This window comes from Coregonus clupeaformis, chromosome 19, assembly GCF_020615455.1.
Source record: "Coregonus clupeaformis isolate EN_2021a chromosome 19, ASM2061545v1, whole genome shotgun sequence".
Classification (NCBI taxonomy): Eukaryota; Metazoa; Chordata; class Actinopteri; order Salmoniformes; family Salmonidae; genus Coregonus; species Coregonus clupeaformis.
Window position 1 is genome coordinate 13,229,976 of NC_059210.1, and position 26,589 is coordinate 13,256,564.

Here is a 26,589-nt window from a genome sequence, read left to right on the forward strand (position 1 = left end):
TACTTTTACTATTCCACATTGCATTGTCCAATATGCATTTGGCAGCTGTCATGTAAATTATTATCTATGGTGTGGAATTTTTCTGCACTAGAATGGTTTGTTGTGTCTGACCTGAAGTTGCCAGTTGTAACTAGAGCTGTTACGGTGACCGTATTACCACCACACCGGCGGTCACGGGTCATGACGGCAGTCAAATTCCACGTGACCGTTTAGTCACGTAATTAGGCTTCTCCAAGCTCCAATGCTGCTGATGGTCATTAGTAGCCTACCAAACTTGCTAACTGCCTGGAACTGCCTCCCGAGTGGCGCAGTGGTCTAAGGCACTACATCGCAGTGCTAGCTGTGCCATTAGAGATCCTGGTTCGAGTCCAGGCTCTGTCGCAGCCGGCAGCGACCGGGAGACCCATGGGCGGCGAACAATTGGTCCAGCGTCGTCCAAGGTAGGGGAGGGTTTGGCCGGCAGGGATGTGGGTTAGTTTCCCACGGGGGGCCAGTATGAAAAATAAATAAAAATGACATGTATGTGTTCACTAACTGTAAGTCGCTCTGGATAAGAGCGTCTGCTAAATGACTAAAATGTAAATGTAACTCAGCACTCTATTGTCCCTCTAATCACTCTGACATCAATGCAAATGAACTCGAATCTAATCAAACACTTCATGAGTGCCCATGAGCTCATGTTGTGCAACCTTTCTATAGTGCTATGCAATTGATGACCTCTATTAAAAAGAGGAGGATCCCATCAGCTTTCTATAGGCTAGGCCTACTATATTTATTTATCAACTTTCCTAATATTAAGTACATTGCTTCACTTTGCAACAGGAGTATAGCCTACCTGGCTGGCATGATAATGAACCACGTTAAAAGCTTTCCATTCACTGTTTACGTGCATAGATTACATGTACAGTGGGGAAAAAAAGTATTTAGTCAGCCACCAATTGTGCAAGTTCTCCCACTTAAAAAGATGAGAGAGGCCTGTAATTTTTATCATATGGACACGTCAACTATGACAGACAAAATGAAAAAAAAAAATCCAGAAAATCACATTGTAGGATTTTTAATGAATTTATTTGCAAATTATGGTGGAAAATAAGTATTTGGTCAATAACAAAAGTTTCTCAATACTTTGTTACAGTGAGGGAAAAAAGTATTTGATCCCCTGCTGATTTTGTACGTTTGCCCACTGACAAAGACATGATCAGTCTATAATTTTAATGGTAGGTTTATTTGAACAGTGAGAGACAGAATAACAACACAAAAATCAAGAAAAACGCATGTAAAAAATGTAATATATTGATTTGCATTTTAATGAGGGAAATAAGTATTTGACCCCTCTGCAAAACATGATTTGTACTTGGTGGCAAAACCCTTGTTGGCAATCACAGAGGTCAGACGTTTCTTGTAGTTGGCCACCAGGTTTGCACACATCTCAGGAGGGATTTTGTCCCACTCCTCTTTGCAGATCTTCTCCAAGTCATTAAGGTTTCGAGGCTGACGTTTTGCAACTCGAACCTTCAGCCCCCTCCACAGATTTTCTATGGGATTAAGGTCTGGAGACTGGCTAGGCCACTCCAGGACCTTAATGTTCTTCTTCTTGAGCCACTCCTTTGTTGCCTTGGCCGTGTGTTTTGGGTCATTGTCATGCTGGAATACCCATCCACGACCCATTTTCAATGCCCTGGCTGAGGGAAGGAGGTTCTCACCCAAGATTTGATGGTATATGGCCCCGTCCATCGTCCCTTTGATGCGGTGAAGTTGTCCTGTCCCCTTAGCAGAAAAACACCCCCAAAGCAGAATGTTTCCACCTCCATGTTTGACGGTGGGGATGGTGTTCTTGGGGTCATAGGCAGCATTCCTCCTCCTCCAAACACGGCGAGTTGAGTTGATGCCAAAGAGCTCGATTCTGGTCTCATCTGACCACAACACTTTCACCCAGTTCTCCTCTGAATCATTCAGATGTTCATTGGCTAACTTCAGACGGGCCTGTATATGTGCTTTCTTGAGCAGGGGGACCTTGCGAGCGCTGCAGGATTTCAGTCCTTCACGGCATAGTGTGTTACCAATTGTTTTCTTGGTGACTATGGTCCCAGCTGCCTTGAGATCGTTGACAAGATCCTCCCGTGTAGTTCTGTGCTGATTCCTCACCATTCTCATGATCATTGCAACTCCACGAGGTGAGATCTTGCATGGAGCCCCAGGCCGAGGGAGATTGACAGTTCTTTTGTGTTTCTTCCATTTGCGAATAATCGCACCAACTGTTGTCACCTTCTCACCAAGCTGCTTGGCGATGGTCTTGTAGCCCATTCCAGCCTTGTGTAGGTCTACAATCTTGTCCCTGACATCCTTGGAGAGCTCTTTGGTCTTGGCCATGGTGGATAGTTTGGAATCTGATTGATTGATTGCTTCTGTGGACAGGTGTCTTTTATACAGGTAACAAGCTGAGATTAGGAGCACTCCCTTTAAGAGTGTGCTCCTAATCTCAGATCGTTACCTGTATAATAGACACCTGGGAGCCAGAAATCTTTCTGATTGAGAGGGGATCAAATACTTATTTCCCTCATTAAAATGCAAATCAATTTATACAATTTTTGACATGCGTTTTTCTGGATTCTTTTATTGTTATTCTGTCTCTCACTGTTCAAATAAACCTACCATTAAAATTATAGACTGATCATTTCTTTGTCAGTGGGCAAACGTACAAAATCAGCAGGGGATCAAATAATTTTTTCCCTCACTGTATATACCCTTTGTTGGCAATGACACAGGTCAAACGTTTTCTGTAAGTCTTCACAAGGTTTTCACACACTGTTGCTGGTATTTTGGCCCATTCCTCCATGCAGATCTCTTCTAGAGCAGTGATGTTTTGGGGCTGTCGCTGGGCAACACGGACTTTCAACTCCCTCCAAAATTCTCTATGGGGTTGTGATCTGGAGACTGGCTAGGCCACTCCAGGACCTTGAAATGCTTCTTACAAAGCCACTCCTTCGTTGCCCGGGCGGTGTGTTTGGGATCATTGTCATGCTGAAAGACCCAGCCACGTTTCATCTTCAATGCCCTTGCTGATGGAAGGAGGTTTTCACTCAAAATCTCACGATACATGGCCCCATTCATTCTTTCCTTTACACGGATCAGTCGTCCTGGTCCCTTTGCAGAAAAACAGCCCCAAAGCATCATGTTTCCACCCCCATGCTTCACAGTAGGTATGGTGTTCTTTGGATGCAACTCAGCATTCTTTGTCCTCCAAACACGACGAGTTGAGTTTTTACCAAAAAGTTCTATTTTGTTTTCATCTGACCATATGACATTCTCCCAATCCTCTTCTGGATCATCCAAATGTACTCTAGCAAACTTCAGACGGGCCTGGACATGTACTGGCTTAAGCAGGGGGACACGTCTTGCACTGCAGGATTTGAGTCCCTGGCGGCATAGTGTGTTACTGATGGTAGGCTTTGTTACTTTGGTCCCAGCTCTCTGCAGGTCATTCACTAGGTCCCCCCGTGTGGTTCTGGGATGGTTCTTGTGATCATTTTAACCCCACGGGGTGAGATCTTGCATGGAGCCCCAGATCGAGGGATATTATCAGTGGTCTTGTATGTCTTCCATTTCCTAATAATTGCTCCCACAGTTGATTTCTTCAAACCAAGCTGCTTACCTATTGCAGATTCAGTCTTCCCAGCCTGGTGCAGGTCTACAATTTTGTTTCTGGTGTCCTTTGACAGCTCTTTGGTCTTGGCCATAGTGGAGTTTGGAGTGTGACTGTTTGAGGTTGTGGACAGGTGTCTTTTATACTGATAACAAGTTCAAACAGGTGCCATTAATACAGGTAACGAGTGGAGGACAGAGGAGCCTCTTAAAGAAGTTGTTACAGGTCTGTGAGAGCCAGAAATCTTGCTTGTTTGTAGGTGACCAAATACTTATTTTCCACCATAATTTGCAAATAAATTCATTAAAAATCCTACAATGTGATTTTCTGGATTTTCTTTTCTCAATTTGTCTGTCATAGTTTACGTGTACCTATGATGAAAATTACAGGCCTCTCTCATATTTTTAAGTGGGAGAACTTGCACAATTGGTGGCTGACTAAATACTTTTTTTCCCCACTGTATATATTTCTTTCCATGCCCCTGTTCCGAGACAGGTGCATGATAATGGTCCATTCTAAATCAAAACTAATTTCACACATGTATTATTTTGTATATGTAATCACAACATTAAATTAAGAATAGTCTGATGGGTGACAATATTAGCCTATCACTTGTGAATGATGCCCAGCTTGTGCAGTAAGGCAGGGAACAGCGCATGCCTTTTTTTGCGACTTTTTTGAATCATAGTCGCAAACCTCATATCGCCTAGCCCATAGGCCTATATGTTTTGATAAGGTTTGTATTGCAACTAAAGTGGCCAAATAACTATTTAAAATTAAGCACATTAATCTGCTTTATAACCGGTGTAGAGCCTAACTGGCATACACATTCTGTGCATGAGTTTCAAGTTTGGGGAAGATAATTTTAGCCGTAAAAATGCACTTTTATAATAAAGCATTACATGCATAATCGTATTTGCCGTCACTTTCGAGAACAGTGTTTTCCCGCTAATTGATTGCATTTTGGAACATTTGCGCTTATAGCCTACTGCCATTGCATTCGCTCTTATAGCCTACTGCCATTGCATTCGCGCTTATAGCCTACTGCCATTGCATTCGCGCTTATAGCCTATTGTGCACATTGCTGCGCTTCTAATGTGAAGAAATAGCCTTAAAATCAACATTTTAAGATAAACATTCTGATCTGTTGCATCAGCCTCATTGCTTTTAAATGTGTTTTTTTTATGCTAGTGGTTGTATTAATTTGGGACCTATCGCATCCCACAACTGTCCCAGACTATGTTTGGAATATTTATTTCTTGCACAGAAGGACAAGTTGACCAATAGAATAGGTCAACTTTTGTGCTATGGGGGATAGTAGATTGACATAGGATAGTGCTTTTGCAGTTCGTTAGGCCTACTCATCTTGTTGGCTGACGAAAAGTAGGCTAAATGTGGACAGTTCTAACATCTTCAATTTGCGCCTCGGAATAGAGGGACCCGCGCAGTTGCGTCCCCGATGTGTCTGTCTTCATTCACTTGTAACCTACTTCTTAGCTGAAATGCCTGTGAGAAGGACCCGATCACATGACGGGCATTGGCTACGTCTGAGAGAGCCATGTGAATGCGAGGTGCTTCGGAGCATGGCAGCCAGGAATTATAATGATTATATTCAGCCCAAGGGCACAACAGCCACTTTGGCCGCAAAAGGTATGGATGTTTTAGGGGGCATTACGGCCACACAAAGGGGTAGCCAATGGGAAATTCGAGACCTGGTGAGAATATTATCAAGTGCTTGTCAAATTGTGAATGAGAGACTGATTTAAGTGTTTGCAGCTTGCGACTTAAAAAAAAAACATTATTAGAGTCCCATCATGCAGCCTTAGAATGTATTAAAAATCTAAACATATAGCCCAATGTTTGTATCACAACTAAAATAACTCTAAATTAAGCATATAGGAGTACCTGTTTCTTTGTTAACCGCTCAACACAGAATAGCTGCATGTGCGCACTCCCTTTGAAATCGTTTACTCCCTTTGAAATCGTTCGGAGAAAATATCCTTTCTCTTTTATTAAGCTATATTCAATTATATTCTTCATACAATAAAATAATAATAAATAATGCCTCGGAATTCTAAGCAAATCTTGTCTGCTAAATGAACTAGTGTAGCCCACAGCCATATGGCATAGCCATGTCAGGGCCTCGCATAAGGACAACTCAGAGTATGCTATTCTGTTCTTCTGAAATAGACTACATTTTATTCATATCATGTTTCTTTAGACCTAAAATAAATAATGGATTTATTGTGATGGTGTAGGCTATATTAAATGGATTTATTATACTTTTTAAAATGTAGATGTTCCACAGGTCTGCATCAGTGGCTTGTAGGCTACGTGTGGATGCCAGGAGATGCTAAAAGTGTTTATGTCAATTAACGGTCAATTACCGTGAGACCGGCAGTTATTTGCTTGACAATCACCGGCTGACAAAATGTCATGACCGCCACAGCCCTAGTTGTAACCTTAATTGTTTATAAACCTGACCATCCAGATGGTTGACATTTTGTGTACATATCACCCACCAAAGCCCTTTGCAAAGGTCATTACATAGCCTAATTATAGGTACGATAAAGACATCACTGTGGAGTTCCCACATTGAGCCCATAAGTTCGACTTGTTCTGCTTGTAGAGTGAATGATGACCTCTTGGCGTTGGGTTTCACTCACTGTGCCTCTGCTTTACACACAGCCTAACCCTTTTGTGTTTATAAAGTCAAGATATGGCCCTACATCAAGACAATTCATATTCTGTCCGACATACCATAGAAGCCTGGGATGTTGTTTTACTCTTTTGTCACAACAGATGACATCTCTCCGTATCCTCAGCCTGGCTCAGCACCACTTCTGTTGTCTCCTGGAATGACCCTGCTTGGCAGATTTAGTGCACTGGATCCGCTCTACTGTATCCTCTGCCTGCCCATAGATAGAGGAAGAGAAAGTGATAGAACGGAGTGAGGAGGAGTGTATCTTGTGTAACAGAGTAACAGACCCATGACTTCTTCCTCAATGTGTTCTCTCTGAGAATCAACACGAGTCAGTGAACTGGCTCACAATGTTGCTTTTACCCTCCTTATGAGGCAAAGACCACAAATCACAATAATAATGTAGAACAAATAGTTTACTCTGGTTTCTAAGAGAAAGAGAGCTCATAGCTCATATTGAACAGGTTGCTTAAGGATATGATGAGACTACATATACGTCCTATTTGGTTTGGCGATTATTACGAGTGAATCTTTAATTTTTTGTTTTTTAGAAATCCTCCATAGCCTACTCATTTTAGACCAACAGGAAACATTATTGTTTTGGCTACATTGACAGATTGCTTCTGTACTTCGTATAGTGTCTTCCAAACCAAACTATTTGAGTACACCACCGTTGCCAAACTCAGAATGTCTGTCCTGATGATAGTGGAAATTACATAAAATGCCAGTTTTTGTTAGAAGCCAGGCTATAATTTTCCACAACACTTGAGGCTGCATGATAATCTAGAACATCGGAGGTATCCTAATATAGAATTAGGCCTAGAACTCTGAATTGTCCCTTATGGGCTGGGTTCCGAGACCCAGATTAATAAGCCTAGTCTTGCTCTCCTGGACACTTTCAGTTGAGAATCTCCATTTGAAAGTTCTTAATCTGGGTTTGGGAAGCCACCCAGCCCTTTTAAGGTGTGCAATTTGAATGAGCTGTTGTGTTGTGTCAGCAAGGGATGCTGGTGATCAACTGCCTTCTTCCCAGGCAGTGGCAAGTTTAGCATGTAAATCTTGGTGGGGCAAACTCAACCAATTTTTTTAGATGCATACCAGCGACGCCACAACACTAAACAATACATTAAATGACAAACGGTGCCCACAAACTGTGAGGTCCTACATAAAGCTCTCCCGACAGTGGAGCTTTCCTTTCATCTCCATGGAGTGAATCCTTACCACCACTACACCAGGCTATCAGTGGAGCCTCGTCTGGCAGCGCAACAGTTCATTCAGCCTTATTTACTTGCCTTTTAAAATCCATAGCTGATATACAGTTGAAGTCGGACGTTTACACACACCTTAGCCAAATACATTTAAACTGATTTTTGCAAAATTCCTGACATTTAATCCTAGTAAAAATTCCCTGTTTTAGGTCAGTTAGAATCACAACTTTATTTTAAGAATGTGAAATGTCAGACTAATAGTAGAGAGAATTATTTATTTCAGCTTTTATCACATTCCCAGTGGGTCAGAAGTTTACATACACTCAATTAGTATTTGGTAGCATTGCCTTTAAATTGTTTAACTTGGGTCAAACATTTCGGGTAGCCTTCCACAAGCTTCCCACAATAAGTTGGGTGAATTTTGGCCCATTCCTCCTGACAGAGCTGGTGTAACTGAGTCAGGTTTGTAGGCCTCCTTGCTCGCACACACTTTTTCAGTTCTGCCCACAACGTTTCTATAGGATTTGAGGTCAGGGCTTTGTGATGGCCACTCCAATACCTTGACTTTGTTGTTCTTAAGCCATTTTGCCACAACTTTGGAAGTATGTTTGGGGTCATTGTCCATTTGGAAGACCCATTTGCGACCAAGCTTTAACTTCCTGACTGATGTCTTGAGATGTTGCTTCAATATATCCACATAATTTTCCTTCCTCATGATGCCATCTATTTTTTGTGAAGTGCACCAGTCCCTCCTGCAGCAAAGCACCCCCACAGCATGATGCTGCCACCCCCGTGCTTCACGGATGGGATGGTGTTCTTCGGCTTGCAAGCATCACCCTTTTTCCTCCAAACATGACAATGGTCATAATGGCCAAACAGTTCTATTTTTGTTTCATCAGACCAGAGGACATTTCTCCCAAAAGTACAATCTTTGTCCCCATGTGCAGTTGGAAACCGTAGTCTGGCTTTTTTATGGCGGTTTTGAAGCAGTGGCTTCTTCCTTGCTGAGCGGCCTTTCAGGTTATGTCGATATAGGACTCGTTTTACTGTGGATATACATACTTTTGTACCTGTTTCCTCCAGCATCTTCACAAGGACCTTTGCTGTTGTTCTGGGATTGATTTGCACTTTTCGCACCAAAGTACGTTAATCTCTAGGAGACAGAACGCGTCTCCTTCCTGAGCGGTATGACGGCTGCGTGGTCCCATGGTGTTTATACTTGCGTACTATTGTTTGTACAGATTAACGTGGTACCTTCTGGCGTTTGGAAATTGCTCCCAAGGATGAACCAGACTTGTGGAGGTCTACAATTTTTTTTCTGAGGTCTTGGCTGATTTCTTTTGATTTTCCCATGGTGTCAAGCAAAGAGGCACTGAGTTTGAAGGTAGGCCTTAAAATACATCCACAGGTACACCTCCAATTGACTCAAATGATGTCAATTAGCCTATCAGAAGCTTCTAAAGCCATGACAATATTTTCTGGAATTTTCCAAGCTGTTTAAAGGCACAGTCAACTTGGTGTATGTAAACTTCTGACCCACTGGAATTGTGATACAGTGAATTATAAGTGAAATAATCTGTCTGTAAACAATTGTTGGAAAAATTACTTGTGTCATGCACAAAGTACATGTCCTAACCGACTTGCCAAAACTATAGTTTGTTAACAAGAAATTTGTCGAGTGGTTGAAAAACAAGTTTTTAATGACTCCAACCTAAGTGTATGTAAACTTCCGACTTCAGCTGTAGCTGACTTGCTTAAATAAATATGGTTTCTACTGATTCCTTGTAGATTTGTGTAACTCGATAAGAACCACATTCTTCTTCAATAATAATAAATGCCGACATGCGTTTTGACTTTTGAACCATACACAAACTTTATTACGTTTATGTTCAATAAATTCATAATGTTTTTATTCTTATATCATTAACACTTAGCTCGTTATAAGCTAGTGCAAGCAAACAAGCTCTGACGAGGTAGGCCTGTACGTTCAGCACTTTCGAAATGGACAGCGACAGAAATTTCAATACATCTTAGTTCAAATAAATTCAGGAAGATGTTGACGCCTTAACTTTAGTCTTTAAGTCAAGAGACAGAGGGAGGGGAGAGAGAGAGAGAGTCAGTGGTTACAATTTGAAATAATATATTATGTGGTCTAAAGATGAAGGAAAATACAATCATGAGGATCAACTTTTATATACAATATACCGGCGCATACACAGCGCATTGCACAAACAAAACAACCCTCGCATTATCAACTGGAATTGCATGGGTCTATTACTGAACTTTTTGTTGAACTCAAATATTTGAATGGGGAGAGACTGTCACAGGCAAACATGGTTAAAGACCTAACAACATTATATAGTATCCCTTCCTGGTGGTGAAATGAACTTGAGCTAATTATAATACACAAAGTAAGCAAAACAATGAAATGCATCATTCTAACAGAAGGGCCTTGGTCAGGGAGGTGACCAAGAACCCGATGGTCAATCTGACAGAGCTCCAGAGCTCCTCTGTCGAGATGGGAGAACCTTCCAGAAGGACAACCATCTCTGCAGCGCTCCACCAATCAGGCCTTTATGGTATAGTGGCCAGACAGAAGCCACTCCTCAGTAAAAGGCACATGACAGCCCGCTTGGAGTTTGCCAAAAGTCACCTAAAGACTCTGACTATGAGAAACAAGATTCTCTGGTCTGATGACATATACATACATATACGTCATTTAGCAGACGCTCTTATCCAGAGCGACTTACATGAGCAATTAGGGTTAAGTGCCTTGCTCAAGGGCACATCGGCAGATTTTTCACCTAGTCGGCTCGGGGATTAGAACCAGCGACCTTTCGATAACTGGCACAACGCTCTTAACCACTAAGCTACCTGCCGCCCCAGGTGAAACAAAGATTGATATCTTTGGCCTGAATGCCAAGCGTCACGTCTGGAGGAAACCTGGCACCATCCCTACGGTGAAACATGGTGATGGAAGCATCATGCTGTCGGGATGTTTTTCAGCGGCAGGGACTGGGAGAGTAGTCAGGATCGAGGGAATGATGAATGGAGCAAAGTACAGAGAGATCCTCGAAGGAAAACCTGCTCCAGAGCGCTCAGGACCTCAGACTGGGGTGAAAGTTCTCCTTCCAACAGGACAACAACCCTAAGCACACAGCCAAGGCAACACAGGAGTGGCTTCGGGACAAGTCTCTGAATGTCCTTGAGTGATCCAGCGAGAGCCCGGACTTGATCCCGATTGAACATCTCTGGAGAGACCTGAACATAGCTGTGCAGCAATGCTCCCCATCCAACCTGACAGAGCTTGAGAGGATCTGCAGAGAAGAATGGGAGAAACTCCCCAAAAACAGGTGTGCCAATTTTGTAGCGTCATACCCAAAAATACTTGAGGCTATAATCGCTGCCAAAGGTGCTTCAACAAAGTTCTGAGTAAAGGGTCTGAATACTTATGTAAATGTGATATTTTCTGTGTTTTTTTATTTTTATAAATTTGCAAAACAATCTAAAAACCTGTTTTTGCTTTGTCATTATGGGGTATTGTGTGTAGATTGATGAGGGAAAAAAACAATTTAATCCATTTTAGAATAAGGCTGTAACTTAACAATATGTGGAAAAAGTCAAGGGGTCTGAATAATTTCCAAATGCACTCTATAAAATTAATATGACAAAGGAGATGTACAAACTATGGCATAAGGGAACGATGAGCGGATAAGTGGCTAGACGTAATTTCGATTAAGAAACGGACGTAGCCTATAAGCCTATTTGTTCAACCACACAATTTAATGTGTGCTATAATTCTGGCAAGCACGTACTTATTCTCCTCCGCTTGTTGGTTGTAAAAGTAGATGGCTCATCTATATGCGGTGTTTAGCTGAGCCACAATGTTGGATTTCTCCATTTACCCAAGCTAAACAGTGTTGTCTACATGTGATGCACAATTCTCATGTTTTGAGACCCTTTCAGACAAGTGTTTTAAATCCTTAAACCCAGACTTGGACCACACACCCTCTCCACCGAATAGCAGGCAGGGGAAGCAACATAGTGATTGCTTTGCGACTCTCACAGTTACCCACTGCTTCCTTCCAAACCACTCATTTTTGAATTTGAGATTTCCAACTTGTTGTGTAATGTTTATGTCCAATGGCTTCATCTTAAGATAGCTAGGTGGGACAAACACATATCACAGGCATAGTAAGTACACTTTGCGTCAATAAAGTTGCTCTCAGCAAAGTCAGAGCTTCTGCAATTGTGTTGGTTCAATAAATATATACAGTACCAGTCAAAAGTTTGGACACACCTGCTCATTCAAGGGTTCTTCTTTATTTTGACTATTTTCTACATTGTAGAATAATAGTGAAGACATCAAAACTATGAAATAACACATATGGACTCATGTAGTAACCAAAAAAGTGTTAAACAAATCAAAATATATTTTATATTTGAGATTCTTCTTTGAGATTCTTCAAAGCCACCCTTTGCCTTGATGACAGATTTGCACACTCTTGGCATTCTCTCAACCAGCTTCACCTGGAATGCTTTTCCAACAGTTTTGAAGGAGTTCCCACATATGCTGAGCACTTGTTGGCTCCTTTTCCTTCACTCTGTGGTCCAACTCATCCCAAATCATCTCAGTTGGGTTGAGGTCGGGGGATTGTGGAGACCAGGTCATCTGATGCAGCACTCCATCACTCTCCTTGGTAAAATAGCACTTACACAGCCTGGAGGTGTGTTGGGTCATTGTCCTGTTGAAAATCAAATGATAGTCCCACTAAGCCCAAACCAGATGGGATGGCGTATCTCTGCAGAATGATGTGGTAGCCATGCTGGTTAAGCGTGCCTTGAATTCTAAATAAATCACAGATAGTGTCACCAGCAAAGCACCCCCACACCATCACACCTCCTCCTCCATGCTTTACGGTGGGAACTACACATAATGAGATCATCCGTTCACCCACACCGCGTCTCACAAAGACACAGCGGTTGGAACCCAAAATCTCCAATTTGGACTCCAGACCAAAGGACACATTTCCACCGGTCTAATGTCCATTGCTTGTGTTTCTTGGCCCAAGCAGGTCTCTTACTCTTATTGGTGTCCTTTAGTAGTGGTTTCTTTGCAGCAATTCGACCATGAAGGCCAGATTCACACAGTCCCCTCTGAACAGTTGATGTTGAGATGTATCTGTGACTGGAACTCTGTGAAGCATTTATTTGGGCTGCAATTTCTGAGGCTGGTAACTCTAATGAACTTATCCTCTGCAGCAGAGGTATCTCTGGGTCTTCCATTCTTGTTGCGGTCCTCATGAGAGCCAGTTTCATCATAGCGCTTGAGGGCTTTTGCGACTGCACTTAAAGAAACTTTCAAAGTTCTTTACATTTTCTGTATTGACTGACCTTCATATCTTAAAGTAATGATGGACTGTCGTTTCTCTTTGCTTATTTGAGTTGTTCTTGCCATAATATGGACTTGGTCTTTTACCAAATATGGCTATCTTCTGTATACCCCCCTACCTTGTCAAAACACAACTGATTGGCTCAAACGCTGGGTCTTCCAACAAGAATGGAAGACCCAGAGATACCTCTGCTGCAGAGGATAAGTTCATTAGAGTTACCAGCCTCAGAAATTGCAGCCCAAATAAATGCTTCACAAATTAACTTTTATCAAGGCACACCTGTTAATTGAAATGCATTCCAGGTGACTACCTCATGAAGCTGGTTGAGAGAATGCCAAGAGTTTGCAAAGCTGTCATCAAGGCAAAGGGTGGCTATTTGAAGAATCTCAAATATAAAATATATTTTGATTTTTTTAACACTTTTTTGGTTAATACATGATTCCATATGTCTTATTTCATAGTTTTGATGTCTTTACTATTATTCTACAATGAAAAAAATAAATAGTAAAAATGAAGAAAAACCCTTGAATGAGTAGGTGTGTCCACATTTTTGACTGGTAGTGTATATTTATTTATGTATTTATTTATTTTTTTGGTGGTGGGGGGGGATTGAGTTGAGTACACGTATTATTTAAGATACTCTTTGAAGACGTAGGGTTTCAGGTGCTTTCGGAAGATGGGCAGGGACTCTGCTGTCCTGGTTCCAACATTGGTGGCCAGGACAGAGAACAGCTTGGACTGGGCTGAGCGGGAGCTGCCCAGTATGGGTGGGAGGGCCAAGAGACCAGAGTTGGCAGAACAGCGTGCTCGGGTTGGGGTGTAAGGTTTGAGCATAGCCTGAAGGTATGGAGGTGCAGTTCCTCTTGCTGCTCCGTAGGCAAGCACCATGGTATTGTGGTGGATGTGAGCTTCGACTGGAAGCCAGTGGAGTGTGCGGAGAAGCGTGGTGACATGGGACAACTTGGGAAGGTTGAAAACAAGGTGGGCTGCAGTGTTCTGGATAAGTTACAGGGGTTTGGTGTCACAAGCGGGGAGCCCAGCCAACAGCAAGTTGCAGTAGTCCAGACGGGAGATGACAAGTGCCTGGATTAGGACCTGCGCCGCTTTCTGTGTGAGGTAGAGTCGTACTCTACGGATGTTGTAGAGCATGAACCTGCAGGAGCGGTTCACTGCTTTGATGTTTGCAGAGAATGACAGGGTGTTGTCCAGCGTCATACCAAGGTTCTTTGCTCTCTAAGAGGGCGACACTGTGGAGTTCTCAACCGTGATGGAGAGGTCTTTGAGCTGGCAGGCCTTCCCCGGGAGGAAGAGCAGCTCCGTCTTGTCAAGGTTGAGCCTGAGGTGGTGGACCGACATCCAAGCTGAGATATCTGCCAGGCACGCAGAGATGCATGGTCGCCACCTGGGTGTCAGAAGGGGGGAAGGAGAAAAGTAGTTGAGTGTCATCCGCATAGCAATGATAGGAGCGACCATGTGAGGATATGATGGAGCCGAGTGACTTGGTGTATAGAGAGAAGAGGAGAGGGCCAAGAACCGAAACCTGGGGGACACCAGCAGTGAGAGTACGTTGTGCAAGTTATGAGCAGTCAGCAGTTCACACACCAAGTACGCTACTGGGAAGACGGGCAGCACTTAAAGTAGATGGCCCTAGCTAGCAAAAAGACACTACTAGACAACAGATGAATACAAAATTATACTTATCACTCCTGGAGATATCAGGAGTCCTCTAGCTATAGAATATGACAAGGATTGAAAATGATTTGCCAGTAGATTGTCGACATGATTCATGATGACATCTTATCTAGCTTGCTAGCTAAGATTTTTAAAATATGTTGACATATAACGTGATTTAACATCATTTTATCTGTGGCCAATGACCTTGAGCCTTCTTGGATGGGCACTTCTACTGTATATCTGTGGTAGCACCCCAGGGGGGCTTGAACTGCCTAGATCTCCCGTAGATTCTACAGCGCAACCAGAGAAGATTAACAACACCTAAGCTCTTTGCTTTCGCTGGCTGCCCCTCCACCACAGAAAGCACTGAGCTAGGCTGAAACAGCTGCATTTTGGAGCCTCATTACTCAAAGAAAGAGACCAAGTTTGTATGCTGCTTTATTATTATTATTTTTACATCTGCTGAACTGTAAGTGACACTAATTATTGCAAGACTTACATGCAAAACAGGTGGTGGTCGAAACAGGTGGGGATCTGAATGACGGGTCACCAATATTCCCAGGGGTGTTGTAGAATCTAGGCTACTACAGATTGCTCAATTTGGAACACTTACCAGAGTTATTTAACTAATGTTCCAGATTGGTGGAATTTCGAAGCTTGTTGTTTTGCAATGAGCAAAGAATTGGTGGAATTACAAAGCTTGTTGTTCACCAATATGAAGATTCTGATTCCAAAAGGAGGGAAACAAAACATGATGGGGTGAGAAGAAAAGAAGCCACATCAACAAAAAACTAACGAAAACAGAAATGTGGAACTTGTTATTATTTATAGATCTACTTTGGCTCTTAAATACCTTTTCTAGGACCTGGCATCCAGTTTGACTTTGTAGCTACCTGCTGTGATGAGAGCAACATGATGATGTAGTTCCACCCCTGGAGGATGAGGAGGTTAGCCCTAAGTCGTGCTGCGTTAAACTCAAATGTAATGTTAATGGTTATTACATAATGCATATTTTGTAATGTAGCTGTTTCAAACCCTTTCATCCAGGTTGACTTTGGCCCTCGGATCTCCCTGAGCAAGTGAAAACAGACCACAGGAAAAACACATACCTTGCATTGTTTCGCACTGGGCCCCCGGCCCTGTCTCTTGTTTTCGCTAGGCGTCTGCAGGTCCATAAAACACACCCTCCCTGACTGTCTCTCTGGGCCCTCTGAAGCGCTGCCAAAAGCAATCATGCTGTTCATTATAGATATCATATAATAACGCATAGGTAGGGGGGAGAACTCTGGGTAATTCACGACTAGGACCATATAGCGGAGAGAGAGAGTGATTTAGTTTGATAACTGATGAAAGAGCGGGTTTTCTCTCCATTGGCTCAAAGGGGTTCTGATGCAGCGTTTCCGTTAGGAAAATATGGCGCCGGACATTTGACCCGCAACATTTTAATTTACCAGACATTTGAGAAATCTGCCGGACCCATATGCATTGGGTGCGTAACCTTATTAGGGCTTCCACCCACGGTGCTCAGAATTACAGAAATCACATTTAGATTATGGTAATTAATATTAACAGAACATGCAGGTCGAGGATGCAACGATGTGCGGTCCTTCTTACCGATGTGCACTTTGAAGATGTTAGAATAACTGTCCACATTTACTTTTCCTCAGCCAACAAGACGAGTAACAAACAGCAAAATCACTACCCTATGTCAATCTACCATCCCCCTCAGTAGAAAAGTTTACATAATCTGTTGGGCAGCTTGTCGAGAAAAGAAATGGCCTATTCCAAACAGACTCTGGGACAGATGTGGGAAGATGAATCCCAAATTCATACAACCAGTAGGCCTAGGCTACATAAATAAATTTACACCACATGACCAAAAGTATGTGGACACCTGCTCGTCGAGCATCTCATTCTAAAATCAAGGGCATTAATATGGAGTTGGTCCCTCTTTTGATGCTATAACAGCCTCCACTCGTCTGGGAAGGCTTTCCACTCGATGTTGGAACATTGCTGTGGGGACTTGCGTCCATTCAGCCACAAAAGCATTAGTGAGGTCGGGAACTGATGTTGGGCGATTAGGCCTGGCTCGCAGTCGGCGTTCCAATCATCCCAAAGGTGTTCGATGGGGTTGAGGTCAGGGCTCTGTGCAGGCCAGTTAAGTTCTTCCACACCGATCTCGACAAACCGTTTCTGTATGGACCTCGATTTGTGCACGGGGGCATTGTCATGCTGAAAAAGGAAAGGGTCTTCCCCAAACTGTTGCCACAAAGTTGGAAATACAGAATCGTCTAGAATGTCATTGTATGCTGTAGCGTTATGATTTCAATTCACTGGAACTAAGGGGCCTAGCCCGAACCATGAAAAACAGCCCCAGACCATTATTCCTCCTCCACCTATGCACTTGGGCAGGTAGAATTCTCCTGGCATCCGCTAAACCCAGATTTGTCCGTCGGACTGCCAGATGGTGAAGTGTGATTCATCACTCCAGAGTCCAATGTCGGTGAGCTTTACACCACTCCAGCTGTCGCTTGGCATTGCGCGTGGTGATCTTAGGCTTGTGTGTGGCTGCTCGGCCGTGGAAACCCATTTCATGAAGCTCCCAACTAACAGTTATTGTGCTCACGTTGCTTCCAGAGGCAGTTTGGAACTCGGTAGTGAGTGTTAAACCGAGGACAGACGATTTTTACAGTCTTCAGCGGTCCCGTTCTGTGAGCTTGTGTGGCCTACCACTTTGTGGCTGAGCCGTTGTTGCTTCTAGATGTTTCAACTTCACAATAACAGCACTTACAGTTGACCGGGGCATCTCTAGCAGGGCAGAAATTTGACCAACTGACTTGGAAAGTTGGCATCCAGTGCCACATTGAAAGTCATTGAGCTCTTCAGTAAAGCCATTCTACTGCCAATGTTTGACTATGGAGATTGCATGGCTGTGTGCTCGATTTTATACACCAGTCTGCAACCGGTGTGGCTGATATAGCTGAATCCACTAACTTGAAGGGGTGTCTTTTGTATATGTGACCGACCGCCTCGATTCAGTCTTATGTAGCAACATTTGAAATGTTTTTTTTTTTTTTTACATTGGATAAAAGTAGAGACTAAGAGCTAGACAATTCTATATCATACACTGTAGTTGAGGAACAATGGGAAAGTAATTCTGCTTTGAAAGTTGATAAACTTGTAACCCCACTTTTGAGAAAATGGCCCTTGAATGTACTGGATAGTTATTCTTTGTCTACACCCATTCAGCATTGTTCACACACTCTTAAGCCTTAGCCCCACCCATCTCTTTAAGGATTCACATATGAGGCCATGTGGTGTAAACATGCTATATCAAATAAAATCTATGTTTATTTGTCACATGCACAGGATACAGAAGTTGTAAACGGTACAGTGAAGTGGTTACTTGCATAGTAACAATATCAAAAACAGAAAGTGTCCATATATAATATTTTATCATTATTAGATTACATTTACCCGACACACTTGTCTAAATTGATGGGTCATGTGAAGGAAATGCTATAACCACCCACAGCCATATCTAGCTAAGTGGATTCATGAAATACAATAGATGGCCGTAATCACCCCCAGATACACCTGGCTAATTTGATGGGTCATGTAATAATCCGGCCGAAGTGGAGTCTTTTGTTTAGACATGTAGCTAGCTAGCTAAACAATGAACCGGCATAATCCCAACTCATACTACTACCAATACAAACATTGTCATAGCTGTAGTATTGTCACGACTTCCGCCGAGGCTGCCTCCCCTCCTTGTTCGGGTAGGCTTCGGCGTTCGTCGTCGCCAGAGTACTAACCACTGCCGCCACAAACATCATATCAATTGTCTTGTCAATCACACACACCTGGTTCTATTCCCCTAATTAGTACATGTATAAGTGTTCCCTCTGCCCCCTTGTCCTTGTGGGTGATTGTTTGTTGTGGAGGTTAGTAGCTCGGTGGAGCTCTTGTATTTGGTATCGACGGGAGTATTTTTCCCGTGTGCCTTGTATTTTCCAGTGCACCTGTTTGACGCATTTCTGCGTAAACCTGTATTTTTCGGATTAAAGCCTGTTTCTGTGATTTACCATCCTGCGCCTGACTCCTTCAACACCACCTTATCACAAGTATGAATCTGCAGGTAGCTAAAGCTAACAAACTAGGTTCAATGTTAGCGAGCCAGCAAGCTAATGTTTGCTAGCTAACTAACAGTACGCTTTTTAACTTGCAATAAAAATGACTTAAGAAATGATTAACTTATATGTGAAAATGTAGCTAGACTCTTACCGTATACATGGATGAACGCTTCACGGAGGACTGGATCAATTTAACTCGGTTTTGTTTGTAGCTACATCTTGTTTGGCCAGCGTTGTCAAGTCACTCCGGTTCACACTGACCTTGGCATGTACAGAAAGTAGCCCATCACTTTTTCCAACTGATCTGTCTAGCGCTTGCTACATTCAGGGCATCAATGTTGTTGAGAAAAATAGCAAAACTTTTGTAGTTATTGATGGCTAACGTTATATCTTTCAAAAACGGCGAGGTAGAAAGGACTGTCAACACATACTGAACAGCTCATGTTATAGACAGAAGCGTGTTACATGGCAGACCAATCCAAACTCATCTCCCAGCATGTCCAGCCCATCCATTATCTCAGCTAATCATGGCTAGTGGGAAGGTTCCTGTCTTTTTCTGTGGCTAAACCAACTATGCTCGTAATTTTAACAATTTTATTCGTATTTATGGATGGAATACAAGTTTGTTATTAAGGCACATGAAAGTTCACATGTTCCAGAAGGCATTTCTGCCAAAAAACGCATTTTTATAAAAAATAAATGTTTACATTCAAATGCCTCTCCTGTGAAGTAGTGACGTGCGACATACGCCTAGTTTCCTGAAACGAGTCACATATATAATCTATGTTAAAAAGCAATGAGTCTGATGCAACAGATCAGAATGTTTAGCTTAAATGTTGATAAACTGTTATTTCTTCACATTATAACCGCAGAAATGATGTTCCATAATACAATTAGCGGGAAAACACCTTTATCAAAAGGGCACTGCCCATGCCAGCGGTTAATGTGACAAAATATCCTTTAGAGATTTAGAAAGAGAGGAGGTAAGACATGCCTCATAATATGTATTGGAACGTTCAGGTTTTAAACAATTAACTATATATTTTTCAAAATACATAGTCGACTGCCTCCAGACTCAGTGGTGTGTGACGTGCTGATGAAGTGTGCCTTCCGTTGCCATTTGAGATGCTGTAGCAGCAGCTCTCGCGCTGTCTGACAGATTTTCTGCTCAAAGGCTCTGTATCTGTATGCTGTACGCGTGTGATTAGATATATAAAGAATATACTGTAGCCTACACATGCGCCAATTTAATTTCACCAAATTATGCAAATTAACCTATAGACTGATAAGCATGACTATATTTACATTTTACATTTTAGTCATTTAGCAGACGCTCTTATCCAGAGCGACTTACAGTTAGTGAGTGCATACATTATTATTTTTTTTTTCATACTGGCCCCCCGTGGGAATCGAACCCACAACCCTGGCGTTGCAAACGCCATGCTCTACCAACTGAGCTACATCCCTGCCGGCCATTCCCTCCCCTACCCTGGACGACGCTGGGCCAATTGTGCGCCGCCCCATGGGTCTCCCGGTCGCGGCCGGCTACGACAGAGCCTGGATTAAAACCAGAATCTCTAGTGGCACAGCTAGCACTGCGATGCAGTGCCTTAGACCACTGCGCCACTCAAATGAATTTCCATCGACTGGTATTTCCATCAATGAATAGGTTACAAAGCATTATTTTGCCATGGGATTTTTTCTTCAACTCCTGGACAATTGGCCGGTGCCAATTTTATTTAGCCGACTCTTAACGGCTAACGGAAACCCTGTTCTGATGGTATGGGTGATGTATGGCAATTCAATGTTTTGGTAGACAGACACAATAGAGACACATTTTTTAACTAGTGTCACAACACAGACCTAAATATTTCTCTGTCATTCAAGGCTCCCATAATTCCATTAGGCAAAACCTCTCCCACCATCACTGTCAAAGTTGCAGCTCCAGCAGCCATTGCGCCCTTTCCAAATAGACTATTTTTCAAGTTACAAAGTTTTTTCCCCATGTGCACAGGATACAACAGCTGTACAACAGTACAGCGAAATTCTTACCTTGAGAGCTCTTTCCTAACAATGCAGTGATAATAACAGTAGTAAAAGTATGAATAAAAACCACACAATAACTACCATGAGAGTTAAAGAAACACGAGAATTCAAGTATATACAGGTCAATGGCAGTACCTTATTCAATGTGCAGGGGTATTGGAGTGGTTGAGGTGGGTTTATACATACAAAGTGACTGGTAGTAGGAATATATAAATACTCATGGTAATATATCAATTAGATGTAAACAGGAGTAAAAGTGACCAGTAGCAGGATAAATACTAATGTTAATGGCAATCAATAATTAATGGACAGCAGCGTAATGGAGTAATACATCTAATCAATAATCATTTTAGCAGCAGTGTAGGTTGTGTTTGAGTGGCTAGGGACCTGTGGATGGGCATAGAGTCAGTGTGGATAGTCTGTGGGAGAGGGAGAGCAGTAGTTGTTAGCCATTTAACAGCCTTATGGCCAGGGGATAGAAGCTGCTTAGAAGTCTATTTGTCTGAGCCTTGTTGAACCGGTACCGCCTGCCGGAGGGGAGCATGGAGAACTTGAAGAATTTGTTGTGAATTACTTGAAAACGTCATACTTTATTCAGCCGCGGGATGATTTTTGTTGGAGCAGATGATCAGGTGGCCGGAGCATAATTATAATAATTTGTACACTGCAAATTGACCACAATTAAGTCTAAAAAGAGATTGTATTTGAAAACAATCATTTTATACCTTGAATTACATTTTATATTTTTTCAATGAAAAACTTTTGGGGGGGCAAAGAAATCACCCACCTCTGCAATAGGCTTACATCAAAACGATAAAACATCAAAATGTGTATCAAATCTTACAGAAGTGCATAATAACCGGTTGTAAAGTGGTGCAATTGACCTTTAACGGTAAATGAAGGGCGTGGTTTTGGCTCAGCCTTGTTAGGTTGTGTCTGAAACTGTACCACAATGGAACATTTGTTATTTTACAGTTTACATTACAGTTATATCCTGATATAGGCCTAATCCTCTACAAACTCATAATTCAAAGCTCCATGACAAGTTCTGAATCCACTGAAGCAATTGCTTCATTGTGAACTGCGTTTGGCCTTTTGTACATCTCCAACATCAAATATTATTTTTGAATACTCTGACAGCCTAGTTTTTGAGGTGTCAAATGGGGGCCACTTTAAATCATATTGCAGGCAGGTAAACTGCCTACGGACGTTATGTTTGACAACCCTGGTTAACTAAGAATTTACCACAGCACACTGCTGAATTTAACAGTCACACAATCTCAGTTTAAACTGCTGAACTCAATACGACAGTCATTGAATTCCATACTGCACACCACCTCCTCTGCTACCTCGAGGCTCAGACCTAGGCCTCTGTAGTAAATCCTACCTACTATGCTATTGCTATGCTTCTGTTATGTCTGGATTAGCATTTCTTCTTCCTTTTTTGTGTGTGAGACAATAAAAGTAACATAACATGCATTGCATTCCCTGCCAAGTTTTTTTTGTACCCTCGTTTGCCTCCCTAGTTCACAACCAGTAAAAAGCTTTAAAACGTCTCCTGGGTTTCCTCCAAAAATCGCTCTGTAATTGCAACAGATAGGAGGTAAGGAATTGAGTGACATGCATTCCGGGAAAATTCTACCTTGCTTAATCTATCATGTAGAGGGCTCTACTGATATGGTGTGCGAAGTGATAAGTAACTCCTCTAACTTGCTTATCCTGGTGTCCTCCCATCAACCTGAATTGGTCACTTATAATTAACTATAAATTATAGTTGGGCAAACTATCTTGCCATATTTATCATGTGGATATGCTAACATGGAAGGGAAAGTCTTAAACCGATATAGTGTGTGTACTCTGTGTGTATATACTGAGTTTCCAAACAGCTGAAATCTATGTTAACCCATTGCTCAGTGCCAGTGCACTCCTAAGAAGAGCATCTTATAGTACAACAGTAAGTGTTTAAGTATGCTCATTCAAGCTGTATTCCTCCTCCTCTTCCTCCTCCTCCAGGCCCTGTCTTTGATCGTGCTTCCCTTCATCCCGGCCTCCAACCTCTTCTTCCCCGTGGGCTTTGTGGTGGCAGAGAGGGTGCTCTATGTGCCCAGTATGGGATTCTGTGTCCTCGTGGCACACGGCTTCAGGATTGTCTCCCATAAGAGGTGAGTATTACAGTAGCCTGGTCCCAGATCTGTTTGTGCGGTCTTTCCAACAATGACCAAAGGAGTTGGCAAGACAACAAAACAGATCTGGGACCATTTGGAGAGAGTAGTTTCCTTCCAACACAAACTCGCATGGAGTGTAATGGGGTAATAAACGTCTCCCAAGCATAAAATAAGCGCTTTCAAAATGGACCGATCTCAGGGATGGTTTACCGGACACAGATAATAAACCTAGTCTTGGTCTAAGAAGCACTTTCAATGGTCCAAGACTAGGCTTAATCTGTGTCCAGGAAACCAGCCCTCAGTGTCTCTGTAGCCACAATTCAAAACCAAATTGAACCAATAGACACCATTATACATTTGAGTGGGGGTATTATTTGTGCTTTCTATTGTCTTTTACAGTATTTTAACAGAATCACAATTTTTCTAATCGCTTTCTCCCTCTATTGACCAGACACTTGAGGAAGATCTCCTGGCTGATGATTGGAGTGCTCCTCGCCACACACGCAGTCAAGACCTTCAACAGAAACTGGGACTGGGAATCTGAATATACACTGTTTACCTCAGCCCTGAAAGTATGTTGTCCAGATCTCCTCATTTTTGGCCTAACTTACAATAAACTCTCCAAGATTGTTCTCCTCGTTTGTTCTTCCTCATAGTTTTCTTCTTCTGTTGATTGCCTTGTCTCCCCTCAGGTCAACAAGAACAACGCCAAGCTATGGAATAATGTTGGTCATGCTCTGGAAAATCAAAACGATTATGAAAAAGCTCTGAGATATTTCCTTCAGGCCACCCGGGTCCAACCAGGTAAGACATCTCCCATTATTGACTGGTGGGCTTCAAAGCTATGGTTGAAGATGAGACGATGACAAGATATCAAGATTTTGATCAATATAATGTAATTGAGTCTGCTCAACGGTGTTATGGTGGAAAACATTGAGTTAAAGTACTTGTATTGTAATTTAAAGTACTTGTATTGTAATTTAAAGTACTTGTATTCTAATGTAAAGTACTTGTATTGTAATTTAAAGTACTTGTATTGTGTGAAAAGGCACTTATTGTCTGAGCTCAGTTTTCAACATAGTCAGTTTTCAATTGAATCACGCAAAGCCTTGCTAATCTCTTCTACAGCTACAGATAGTACATTTTTATGTTGGAGAAAAAAAGAGGAGTTGCATTTCTTTAAGATGTTGCCTTGGACATGAGCCATTTTTTACATTCAGAATCACTTCATCAAGGGGAAATATATTATTATTTCTAATAAAGATATCTACATATATTTCAGGATGTTGTGTATCCCTGCAAATAACAGAATTCATGTTCATGTTGACATAACAATAGCTTTTCCAACAAAAGTGGTCTCTTGGCACAATTTACCCCTGGTATGGGTTAAGCTGAGCATAGGGACAGGGTAAGTTGAGATGCCTTGGGGTAAGTGGGTGATGGTGTACTGTTACAGTGGGTGATGGTGCTGATAGGTCAAAGTTTAATTCATGGAATGGGGGTGTGGTATATTGTCTATCTTAAATGTATGCCTACATTCAGATATACTGTAGATCTCTCTGTTCAACATCACTTACCCTTCCATTTCTTGACCAGCTGTCTGGGACAGGGATGTTGTTTCCATGTGCCAATTCGTAGGCAAGTTTACATTTACATTTTACATTTTAGTCATGTTAGCAGACGCTCTTATCCAGAGCGACTTACAGTTAGTGAGTGCATACATTATTATTTTTTTATTTTTTTATTTTTTTTATACTGGCCCCCCATGGGAAGTTCTCTGCATTTGGCTACTAAGACCATTTACATTTTAGTCATTTAGCAGACGCTCTTATCCAGAGCGACTTACAGTTAGTGAATGCATACATGTTTTATTTTATTTATTTATTTATTTATTTATTAATTTTTTATACTGGCCCCCCGTGGGAAACGAACTCACATCCCTGCCGGCCAAACCCTCCCCTACCTTGGACGACGCTGGACCAATTGTGCGCCGCCCATGGGTCTACCGGTCGCGGCTGGCTGCGACAGAGCCTGGACTCGAACCAGGATCTCTAGTGGCACAGCTAGCACTGCGATGCAGTGCCTTAGACCACTGCGCCACTCGGGAGTTAGCGACTTACAGTCATGTGCGCATACATTTTTTACATATGGGTGGTCCCGGGGATCGAACCCACTACCCTGGCGTTACAAGCGCCATGCTCTACCAATTGAGCTGGTCTGTGAGATTCTTGATATATTTAGCAAGCTCAGACTCCATGTCATCAGATAAGACCTTGTGTGCCTCTGCTACTCTATCACAGCCTCTCTTTCACATGTTCGTTTTTTGTTGTTGTCAATGTACCTCTTCAGTGTCATTCAGTCTTGTTTTTTCATCCCTTGCTGCTGCTCCAATGGACTTCTTCCCTTGTCTCACTTCCTTGGCTGCTCTCTCAAGAACCTCAAAGGGGGCTAGACCCCTTCTTGTTTTACGTTTGTATACACGGGGCATGATGATGTCTGCTCTGTAACAATACAAATGCACTATCTTGAGTTCATATGCATGACATATTGCATAGAACAGACTAAATGTAATCATTTGTATGGGGTATGTTTGCCATTGGCTCAACTTACCCCATGGCCATTGGCTCAACTTACCCCATGGCCATTGGCTCAACTTACCCAGAGGCAAACATTTTGACTATATTATCCCACACAGCTAGAAGGATGCACTTTCATGTTAGGTTTAGGACCTCATATTGTAGCTTAGAAAGACCCAGCTGATGAGCATCTGCTAAATTACTCAAATGTAAATGTATATAACAATCTACTTCGGTTTAGATACAAGCATCATGAAACCTATAATACAATACATTCATTTGACTCTGTTTTTTGGATCTAACGTGCTTAACACTTTTTCCATGTGGTTTCTTCCGTCACAGACTCCCTGAAATGATGACCTCTTCCTAAATATTTGGTCACATGATTAATTTTGTTTATGGTTTCCTAGAAACAAGGAGTGACAGGGTGACAGGGCTGATTTGTCATACAAGTTAGCATATGACATGGTTGACTTTTGTAGAACTAAGACTTTATGACATGGCTGTCCTCATAGAACTTCACTTTTGTGACTATGCAGGCAGATGAAACAAATTAATATACTGGGAGGCTAATCTATGCTTACTCAATGTATTGGCCTATGTAAACTGGCAGGTAAGCCTTCTCTACCAACATGGCGTGTACATACTGGTCGTGTCATTGAGCAGTCATACTTGGTTGAGATTTCAATATTTACGAAGTTTCACCACCCAATAGTGTTTTCCAAAGGTTAACTCTGTAAGCACATTAACCCGCTCAGGATTTCCTGCTTAGCTAATCTTTCAGCATCAGTCTGTTGTCATAACTGTGATGTTGAACACTTCACTCCAGCCTGCTGGTTCCCAGAAGGCAATTGTTTTGGCTTTGTTACAAGGAAGCTGTTTTTTTTATTTATTATTTTTGGACAAGGAACGCAAAAGTCATTTAAACTTGAAGCCTGTCACCATCCACTCCAAGGTTACACGCCTACACAATTACGTTATTAGATTCCATAGAATGAAACATGATGTTGAAAGGTAACCATTAAGTGTTTCACACTTTCGATATACACT

The 26,589-nt window shown here is 42.2% G+C and overlaps 1 protein-coding gene across 1 annotated transcript in view; it reads left to right on the forward strand.

Moving 5' to 3' along the window:
• Positions 1-26,589, forward strand: part of tmtc3 (transmembrane O-mannosyltransferase targeting cadherins 3) — a 134,494-nt gene that overhangs the window by 63,980 nt on the left and 43,925 nt on the right. The window contains exons 8-10 of the mRNA XM_041837034.1: positions 22,812-22,960; positions 23,415-23,535; positions 23,656-23,767. Coding sequence (XP_041692968.1) covers positions 22,812-22,960; positions 23,415-23,535; positions 23,656-23,767 — 382 coding nt within the window. The remainder of the gene's footprint in view (positions 1-22,811; positions 22,961-23,414; positions 23,536-23,655; positions 23,768-26,589) is intronic.